General features: G+C 32.8%; 1 protein-coding gene across 1 annotated transcript; it reads right to left on the bottom strand.

The window, feature by feature from the left end:
* Nucleotides 1-902: 902 nt before the first annotated feature.
* Nucleotides 903-4,370, bottom strand: LOC110706584. The gene is made up of 4 exons (XM_021884513.1): nt 3,768-4,370; nt 2,279-3,193; nt 1,659-1,832; nt 903-1,569 (listed from the first exon to the last, which is right to left on the bottom strand). The coding sequence occupies exons 2-4, from the start codon at nt 2,594-2,596 to the stop codon at nt 1,318-1,320; spliced, it is 744 nt and encodes a 247-aa protein (XP_021740205.1). The 5' UTR covers nt 2,597-3,193; nt 3,768-4,370; the 3' UTR covers nt 903-1,317.
* Between the last annotated feature and the right edge of the window lie 6,597 nt (nt 4,371-10,967).

Here is a 10,967-nt window from a genome sequence, read left to right as displayed (position 1 = left end):
AATATCAAAGAAATTATATCACTCATTAGATAATAATACCACCTAAGTACATCAAGAAACTATAATCACAAGATGCAGTATATAACTCTGTATTTACATTATAATGTAAAATCTTTCGGGTTTGTTTCAACTATATCTTTAAAGAGAACATAATCAAAGAAAATGATGATCAATAACCAAAGATTAATCTTTAGACCCTAAAAAGATAGTACGAAGAAATTTCAAACACATATCTATTGGAAAGGGATCGGAGAAACGAAAACACTTAGATATCAATGCAAAATTATATAGGTCGATTATGCACTACTGATACTCTGATACAATATGATCAACCACTTTTAACGGAGTATAATTTGAACTTTGAAGCATATTATTAATAACTCACTTAAAAAAAATATCTAACTAGGATCAAAAGCCAAATTCAATCAAAAATCATATTATTGATTCTCACCTCTGTCCTGCGTGTGGCTGACCACACCGTATGACCACTTATAAAAGAACAAAATAACCTTGATTAAACTGACAAATAGCCCATATAACATTGACGGAATAACTCCTTTAACACTGATAAAGTAATCCCTATTACACAACGAAGTAACTCCTATGATGACTGGCTGTGGCCAACCACATATAAGAATTTATAATTTTGTGTATATGAAATTTTAGAAGTATATCTCTGGCTATGAAATTTGGCTTTATTTATTAATGATAAGATATACTTCGTATGTTAGATTATTTATTAGCATTTTATTTTATATAATAGCAATAAAAAATAGTCAAAGTTGAGGAAAAAAAAATCAAGTGTATTATTCGAGAACAAGTAAAATGAATATGTCAAAAAACAACCTAAAATGGAAATTGAGTAGAGTTCATTAATCCGTAATAAAAAGGCACACAACATCTATAAAATAATTTGAATTCAATAAATGCATAACCATGCAATTGAATCAATCAAGGCACTCCTGTTTTTCATGAAGCACATAACCTATTTTTTGTGAGACTGTAGTATGCAAGAAAAATAAACAACACATAGCTTTGAACCTAGAACTTAAAACATCAATAAAATCATCAAAGTTTCAGGGTTGAGTCCACTTAGAGATCCCTCTACCAAAGAAATCCTAATCAGGCAAGAGTACACCAGCTATACCAACAAGTCCTACAAGATAATGTGACCCATCATTATAATCACTGCTAGCAACACCAAACAGCGCTATTAAGGCCGCAACTTCTGCCTTCAACTAATATAACCGCCATTTTTAATATGAATGCCAAAATAAAAACTGAGGTGCAAAGGTGCAGCTGCTACTTGTATACTTCCTACTCACAGATTACCCTTGCATTTGCGGAGGCCCTTGGAAAGCTACATACTTGCTCCACAAACTTATGCTCCTCAACTCCTACCATTACCATCTTTTCCAAGTTGACACAACTCTTAAGCAAAAATTCTGCTAGTCGATGCAGACCCTGAGAAAGTACCTTGTGGCCGTGCAGGGTGACAGATTTGAGTTGTGGAATCACACGAAGAGAAGAGAGCTCTTCGAAGAACAAATGATGGTCATGTGTTTTCCCCTGTACATTATTGAATTAAAAGACTTTATTAAATGAAACTCTTGCCAATAATAGATTTCAAATAAACATGATGCACAAAATACACATACTGAAACTCGTTGCATATTCCTCCGTGAAGTTGAGAATACTATGAGTTCTTCCAACTGAGTTGAACTTCTCAAGACTCTCAATATACCTATGAGCTGATCTTCATTAAGTCGTGACTCAATATGTAAACGCTTCCATCTAGTTTGTGGAATATCTAACTCCTTCAAATTTGATTGCTGAATGAGAATGACAAGTATGCTATCAGTAATCTAACTTTGTCCAATAAGTTGACCAATGCATTATGTGATCACATTCAACAATAAAGCACCAGAATCGTGTTAATTGCCAAAAAGAAAAAGAAAAGAAAAATCCTTGATTGGATCTCTAAACTCAATGTAATTTGGATTTGAGGAAAGATCATAGCAAGTTAACTAGTACACAATAAAAACCAGTGAATGATTAAATAAACTCAACACCAATAACGTAATGATCAATATTCAATAATTAGTAGAAGGCAAGATTTCTAAAATACTATTCAAGATTGATTTTGTACAGGATTCACTCATGGTTGCATCGACTACCATCATGACAACAATATTGGAAATTTTTTTACTACAAGAGATTGCATAGTTAAATATCAACGAACCAACATGTAAGGTCTAGTGAAAACAGGGAAACTCACCCGAAAAGCTTCCTCTGAAAATTTGACAACCTCAGCTTTACAAATATTGTTCACAATTTTATCAAACTGGTTAGTAGATCGGATATGAACTTCACGAACAGATGGAATATTAACCACTCGAAGATTTGACCTTGTTCTACAACAAAGGTGAACATTTAGAATCTTCAGGTTGGGGCAATCAAGCACACTGATATGATCGGATTCAACATGTAAATTTTCAATGTTTGGAGCAGTAAATCGCACCACGTCCAAGTCAAAGGCATAATGCAGAACCAACTCTTGTAAAGAAGGGCATCCAAATACGACTTGCTTGAACATCTCATTACTCACCTTAACATAGTTAAGTGATAATTTTCTTAGTCATCCCATTTGGACTCTACTTGGCCCTTGAATTTGACAGCGATAAAGTTTCAGCTTAACAAGAAAAGGATTTCTGAAGACACAGTGAGGTATAACTTCATTATAAACATCATATTCAAGTCGAACATCTAATTCCTTGACTTGTCTCTGCATTGTTAATCTCATCCAATGAATCAAATCCGTGATTAATAATGTATCATAAATATCACACACATTCGTCTCACAGAAACGGAGCAGCAATTTATCAATGGGATTCTTTTTGTGAAGCCTTAGCACATTGCACAAAAAATTGGTAAAGCGAAAACATCTTTCTGCATTAGGCCAATTTTTTGCTCTAAAAAAATCAGTGTCTTTAAAATCAAGGGAGGAAACCAAAGTCCAAAGATTACCAAATCTGCGAATCGAGACGGTTCTAACAGCATCTACAATTGGCAGAAATGAAAGAATGTGCACCAGTATATCATCAGGCAATTCACTCAACCTATCTCTTACATCATTTTTCATAAAAGCAATACTTGTATTTGAAGTCGATCCCATGTTTTCTGAGGTCATAATCTAGAAAACAACATAAAGGTTAATATCAGAGTTTTATCATCAAACAAAATCAGTTAATTGAATAGAATAACAATATTAAAAGGTTTAATTCAGAGTATCAAACATAAAATCAATTAATTGAATAGAATAACAATATTAAAAGGTTTAATTCAGAGAGTATTACATCACATATAAAGTTAGGTCAAAATTAGTGATATACAAAGTAATTGAGTAGGATAACAAAATTAAAAGGGAAATTGATGAAATTAAGTGTTTACATCTGTTAATAACAAAATGAGAGATTAAGAGAGTGTTTACATCAAACATATAATTAAGTCAAAGAAAGCGATATAATTGAGGAATATAACAAAATTGAAAACTTATTTTGTATGAACTCATCGAAATTAACCTGAAATGATAGAATAGCATAATTGAATAGCTAAATACTTTATTTATTTTTATTGTAAAAAAAAAAAAAAAAAAAAAAAAGAAGCTAAATTCAGAGAATAATACATCAAAAATAGAATTAGGTCAAAATTACAGAATAAATTGAAAACAAAAATATCAAATTCAGAACGTAGAAAAGACGATTTACCAGATGAAAGAGAAGGAATTAGAAGCCAAGGTTTAAACTTGAATTTCATCAGAAAAACGTGAAATTTGGATTTTTCTGCAAAAACCAAGTGAAGGGATTTCAGGCTAGTTTTTGAAGGAGAGCGAAAATTAAGTTGGATTAGTTATATAGTTTCCCCCGTAGCCTTTGCCTTATTTATTCGTTATTTAGGTACGACTTTTAAATCTTGCAGCTTACGGTTAATTAATAACCCGTTTGGTAGGTGATAATAAATTATGAGCATGAATACTTTTTTTTTTTAGAAAGCTATGAGCATGAATAAATTACGAGTAATGTGTAAATTTACGAGTATTTAATTAGAAAATCAATCTTTTTAAATAATGGAGCTCAATCTTCAAACATTTGTTTTTTTAAATTTTTAGTATTTTAAAACTAACCTCAACCACAGGTATGTATAATCGGGTATACTCTATGCATGGTATAAATTAAGTTAAATCTCTGTCCATATATATGTAGTCCCTCTGGTTTATTTCTTCTTTATTTAGAACTCGTGCTATTAAATCATCCAGTTCCCAAATACACTCTCTTTTTTATACTAGTTGTTGTTCATGATCCCCTAGAGTGTGTTCGTATGTTGGTGAGATTATTTCAGCATCTTAGATTCTTCGCATCAAGTTTAAGGTCTACTTGCTCTGTAAAACTTCAGCCCGGATACATGGTAAGAAAACATGCTATATGCACACCAATTAGTATTATGTGCACCATAGTGTACCTAGAAATAGGTGCACCACGAATATACTTTTGAACATTTTGCAAAAAATGAATATTTAGTAAAAAAAATATGAACACGTCACAGTAATTGAACATAAACATGCAATTTTTATGTTCATATTTTATTGAGAAATGTTCATTTTGTATACATTAAATGTTCAGTTTATATTACAAAACTATTGAATTATTTCGATTTAGTTCAAAATTTGTCTGACTCGTAATAATTCAAAATTTGCGATTGTTCAGATTTTTTTCCTATATGTTCAAAATTTGTTATTGTTCATTTTTTCTTACTAAAAGTTCAAAATTATAGGCGTGTTGCATTGCAATTGTTCAGATTTTTTTTACTAAATGTTCAAAAATGGCGATGTTCAGATTTTTTAACTAAATGTTCAAAATTCTCGATTGTTTAGATCTTTTTACTAAATGTTCAAAAGTATAGGCATGATGCATTGCAATTGTTCAGATTTTTTAACTAAATGTTCAAAACTTGCGATGTTCAGATATTTCTACTACATGTTCAAAATTTGCAATTGTTCAAATTTTTTTTACTAATTGTTCAAAAGTATAGGCGTGGTGCACCTATTTCTAGGTGCACCATGGTGCATCTTAAAATTTGTCATATGCACACAACATAACTATCACCCCAAACAAAAGGCCCAACTCAAACATCAATATTTGTCTCCCCTACCACCTCCTCCCTTTGTTACAACAAAGATTCAAACCCAAGTTGGACCTCTGATTCCAGGGTGTGCTACTATTATTATAACTACACCTCTCCCTCAATTCAAACAAATGTTGATATCTTTGCATTGTTGCTACATGGATTCAATTGCTAAGAAGTTTTGAGAAATAGCTCTTCATATGTTATCTACTTTATACTTGATCCCAACATTGCTCAAAAGGTTTCTATCAATCAACCATCACTCAGCCACTAGTCCATCAAAAAAAGCCGGTTGATAGTGTAATTTGAACCAGTAATGCAACAACTAATTTCGAACATGATACAAAATAAAACCTCAGAGCAAAGGAACTGTATTAATAACCTCGTGGATCCAGCCCTAAGAATATCAGTACAGTTAACAATCTTAATATGATCAGCTATAAACTTAAAAATTTATCACTTATCTATCAAAGAAATGCCAATCAGGCCAGAGTACACCAGCAATTTCACCTAGTCCCACTTTATGTGACCATCATTTATTTTTAAATGAATGTGTAAAATCCTCACCACCGATAGGCACATCAAACACCACCGTCGGGCTGCATCGTCTAGCAACACTAGAATAACCACCATCATTGACATGAATGCCGAAATCAAGACTTGAGGCATAAAGGTGCAGCTGCAACTAGTATATCTAGGGGTGATCAAACCGGGTACCCGGTTTGAATTTTAGGACCCAAATTCGGAATTTGTTGGAACCGGGTCCTAAAATTTGGAACCGGAATTGGAATTGGTTCAACATGGTCTTAAAATTTAGGACTTGGAATTGGAACCACCGAGTACCGGTTCCAGGTACCTATTTATGTAAATAATTATTAAAATATAATATAAATTATAATACTTATTTAAATTTATTTTCATTTTTAGCGTTTAACACTTGTATTTAATGCGACATTAAGATATTTTAGTTATGTTAGGTATTAAAAATAGTTTTTTTATTTTACTACGGAGTAACTAAATAGATTTAACATAAATATTTTATTTTAAAAAAAAACTTATTTAGTGTAGCATATGTTAGTTAACCGGGTACCCAACCGGTTCTGGGTCCAAAAAATCAAGAATTGGAATTGGAACCAGTTGCAACCGGTTCATTAATTTATTACCCGGCATTGGAACCACTAGGTCCAATTCTAGCTCTGGACCCACCGGTTCCTAACCGGTTCCAATTTAATTTCGGGGTACTCGGAATTTTTGCTCACCCCTAAGTATATCTCCGACCCACAAACTTAATCTCTTCAACTGCTCCCAAATTATAAGTAGTGGGTAAAATTACCATCTTTTCCAAGTTAACACAACTTTTAAGCAAAAATTCTGCTAGTTGAAGCAGACCCTGACAAGGTACCTTGTGGCCATGAATGGTCACAGATTTGAGCAGTGGAATCACACAAGGGGAGGAGAGCTCTTCGGAAAGTACGTGATGCTCATGTGTTTTACGCCTTTTACCCTGTACATTATTAAATAAAAAGACTATATATTACATGAAAGTCAGGCCAATAATAGATTTTGAATAAGCATCATATATACACTTACAAAATATCGCCACAAATTCTGATGTGAATATGAGCCTACTATGAGTTCTTCCAAGTGAGGTGACCTATTCAAGACTCTAAAAATACCTATGAACTGATCTTCATCAAGCTGTGACTCGATATGTAAACGCTTCCATCTAGTTTGTGGAATATCCAACTCCTTGAAATTTGATTGCTGAATGAGAATGAGAAGTATGTCATCAATAATCTAATTTCTACTTTCTTCTAAAATCATGTCAATTGAAGTGTAAGGCTCTAGTGGAAACAGAGAAACTCACCTGAAAAGCCCCATCTGAAAATTTAACAACCTCAACTGTACAAATCTTGCTCACGATTTCATCAATTTGAAAAGTAGATTGGATATAAACTTGGCAAACAGATGGAATATTAACCACTTGAAGAATTGACTCTCTGCTACTAATGAGATGAATATTTAGAAATTTCAGGTTAGGGCAATCGAGCACACATCGACTGCAGTATTCAAGATCTAACTTCTCAATGTTTGGAGCAGTAATTCGCAGCTCGTCCAATACATGTACATGCCTCATAACCAACTCTTGTAAAGTAGGGCATCCAGATATGATCTTCTCGAACATCTCATTACTCACATTAACATTGGTAAGTGATAATTTTCTTAGCGATCCCATTTGGACTCTACTTAGGCACTTGATTTCACAGTGAGCAAATTTCAGCATAACAAGATACTGACTAGTAAAAATACATTGAGGTAAATTAGAATCATAAACTTCCTTAGTATCATCAATTTGAATTTCTACTTCTTTGACTTGTCTATCTATTGCGAATCTCATCAATGAGTTTACGTATGTGATAAGTGATTTATCATCATCGTCATACATATATATGTCATTGAAATGAAGCACGAATTTATCAACCGGGATCCCTTTGTGAAGCATGGGTACATTGCGAACAAAACTAGTAAAGCAATGAATTTGTTTATCAAAATCTATTATGAAATTAGGCCAATTCCCTGCTTTGAAAAATTCATAGTCTTTAAAATCAAGGGAAGAAATCATAGTCCAAAGATTACCAAATCTGCGAATTGACAAAGTTCTAACAGCATCTAAAATTGGCAGAAATGAAAGAATGTGCACCAGAATTTCATCAGGCAATTCACTCAACCTATCTCTTGCATCATGCTTCTTTGAAGTAGATCCCATGTTTTTTGAGGTTAAAATCTAGCAAAAAAACAACATTGAAAGGCTTAATTTAGATTTTAGATATTAGATATTACTACGTATTATACATCAAACATAATACTTAATTAATTAGTACATACTTATAAACAATAAAATTGAACAAAGCTTTTTTTTTTTTTTTTTTGAAAGAAAAATTGAAAAAAGCTTAAGGCTCATTCTTTTCACCTTAAAATAATACTAGTACATATTATTTTTTTTTATTTTTTTTTTTGAAACATACATATTACCTAATTTGACTGTATTTATATCAAACATAAAATTAGTGGCATAGTAGAATAGAATAACAGAATTGAAAAGCTTAATTTTGAGAAACATATGATAGATATTATATTCATGATAATATTTGTCGCAAATTATGATAGATTTTATGTATATTTTGTATCTTTATCGTATCACAACTTTAGATTTTCGATCCTCATTCTTTATGTTTAATTATTTTGTTTCCGCTTTCAATTCCGAACACATCACCGCCCCTTAGGCCTTAGCTATGAGCCTATGACGAAGGACGGTGACAACCCGCCTCCTCGCTCTACCACCTCCTCCTCCACCCTCCACCGAGTTCCACCCGGCACTCACGAATACTAATATCAAGAATTCAATGCTGTTAACTCTAGATTATAAAAAAAAGGTCCAATATTCTTATTGGATGGAATTTTTTGAAAATCATGTTTGTGCATATAATGTCCTTGATCCTATTGATCCGGCAACACCTCGTCCCTCCGATATTTCGGACGCTTTATGAAAGCTTATGTGGTCTAAACTCAAGTTGATTAAAATAAGTCAAAATAAGTTGAATAAAACAAATCTTTAATGTTACAATCGAATAAAATAGCATAATTAAGAATGGCAAAAAGAAAATATACCTGATTAAAAGAGAGATGGTTTAAGGGGCAAGCTTATATACTTGAAATTCTTCAGAAAAAACATAAAATTTGGATAGGTGATTTTGTTAGAGATATGATATATCGGAAAATATATGTGATATATTTTCCGTATAGATATTGTTATGATAATAATATATTTAGTATTATCTTATGTTAAGATATTATTTAGAGAATATATCATTAGGTTATATGGTATATCTTTTAGGAATATTGTTTCCTATTTTATGTTCGTAGGTTTTGTATAAATACTCACCTATTGATGAATAATAAACAAGCCATTCTATTCTCTAGCTCCTCTCTAATTTGTCATGGTATCAGAGCCCAGGTTTGTTGGGCCGTTTATAACTGGACATTTGTCAAGCCAATGGTTAAGGGGCCTCTATTGGATGTTCATTCCCAAAGAGGATTTATATTTTACCTTCTGGTGTGCTCTAAGTTCTAAAGACACTCACAAGTGAGGGGGAGTGTTGAAACCCATTGTAGCCCACTTGTGAGTGTCCCACATTGGAGAAAGAGGAGAGTTGGTTCCACTTTATAAGGTAGAGGAGTTACTCCTACTATGGCCAATTGGTTTTAGTATGGAAGCTCCAAAGCCTTGTTTGTGGACCAAACTCTTCTCCTCCTTGTTCGGGTTGCCCAGACCACCCATTTCATATTGTTTCAAAATTTATCATGGTATCAAGAGCAGGTTAAATCTTGGGACCATTCATAAAAAATTTCCCCCCTACCGGTGGGTTAAAAATTAAACCCACCGGTGGGATGATCCTTTAGCAAAAATTACCAATTTTTTTTTTTTAGTTTATTCCGCTGTGCAAGTTAGTGTTGGTGCAGAGTTTGAGTTGATGACTTGATGTATACATTACATCATGCGTGGCTTTTCTAAGCATTGAGATCAAAATAAAATTGTTGGTGTGTCTTTGACTCTCAAAGATGGAAAAAAAAAATCGGCTCTCTTGTGTCGTGAGACAAGATATATTTGGTTCTCCTTGTGCCGTGAGACGAGGTTTGTGAGTTGATTCGAGCATAATTTTGCTTCTTTGGATTTGAGTGTGGTTTATTCTGAAAGATCAATAAGAAATTTGAGTGTGGTTTACTCTGAAAGACCAATAAGAAATTTGAGTGTGGTTTACTTTGAAAGACCAATAAGAAATTTGAGTGTGGTTTACTCTGACAAACCAATATTTGATTGGAGCTCGGTTTTTCTCTGGAAAAACCAAAATTTTGCAGGTTCGAAAAGAATGAGGTTTCTGTTTGATTGATGACTGATGAGTTCGAAAAAGATGAAGGTTCTCATCATTGAAGAATGAAAAGAAAAAAAATAAAATTGAAGGCGACATCACAAGCATCTCGACTTCAACAAATTGAAGAATTTCCAATCGCAACGTTCGTGTTACTGTCGTAACGATTGCGGGAGGGTGTTAGAGATATGATATATCAGAAAATATATGTGATATATTTTCCGTATAGATATTGTTATGATAATAATATATTTAGTATTATCTTATGTTAAGATATTATTTAGAGAATATATCATTCGGTTATATGGTATATCTTTTAGAAATATTGTTTCCTATTTTATGTTCGTAGGTTTTGTATAAATACTCACTTATTGATGAATAATAAACAAGCCATTCTATTCTCTAACTTCTCTCTGATTTGTCAGATTTTCTGATTTGGTGCAAAAGCAAAGTCAAGACGATGATTTTATGATATGAGTTTATATAGATTGCCATACCAGGGGTACAATGGTAGTTTCCCATGACTATTATTTTTTGAAGCGACGTTGTTAGTTTGTTAGTCTATTTGGAATGGAGAGAGAAAGTTAGAAGGAAAATAAGAGAGAGAAAGAAAGACGAAGAGAAAGAAAGTATGCCAATTTGATCATGAAGTAGTAGGAGGAATGGATTGAGAAAGAAATGACAGATACGTGATCTCATTGTATACTTTGTAATTTGTATCATTAGAGTACTTTGTACAAAACAATAGCTTATTATGGAGTAGCTATTAACTTTCTATAAGGGTCTGTTCTGATTGACTGAACTCAGCTGAATTGAACTCAGCTGAACTAAATTGTACTGAGTTGAGCTGAACTGAAC

The sequence above is a fragment of the Chenopodium quinoa genome, unplaced genomic scaffold (assembly GCF_001683475.1).
Source record: "Chenopodium quinoa cultivar QQ74 unplaced genomic scaffold, ASM168347v1, whole genome shotgun sequence".
NCBI classification, from domain to species: domain Eukaryota; kingdom Viridiplantae; phylum Streptophyta; class Magnoliopsida; order Caryophyllales; family Amaranthaceae; genus Chenopodium; species Chenopodium quinoa.
The sequence above is the reverse complement of the archived record's forward strand: the minus strand, read 5'-3'. Positions and strand labels throughout refer to the sequence as shown.

Excerpts from the sequence above, each read along its gene's own strand:
- LOC110706584 (XM_021884513.1), bottom strand. The coding sequence starts at position 2,596 with ATGTTCAAGCAAGTCGTATTTGGATGCCCTTCTTTACAAGAGTTGGTT. Across the intron at positions 1,833-2,278 it reads TTTCAGAGGAAGCTTTTCGG|CAATCAAATTTGAAGGAGTT; the intron begins GTGAGTTTCCCT and ends ATTCTCATTCAG. Across the intron at positions 1,570-1,658 it reads GGAATATGCAACGAGTTTCA|GGGAAAACACATGACCATCA; the intron begins GTATGTGTATTT and ends AATAATGTACAG.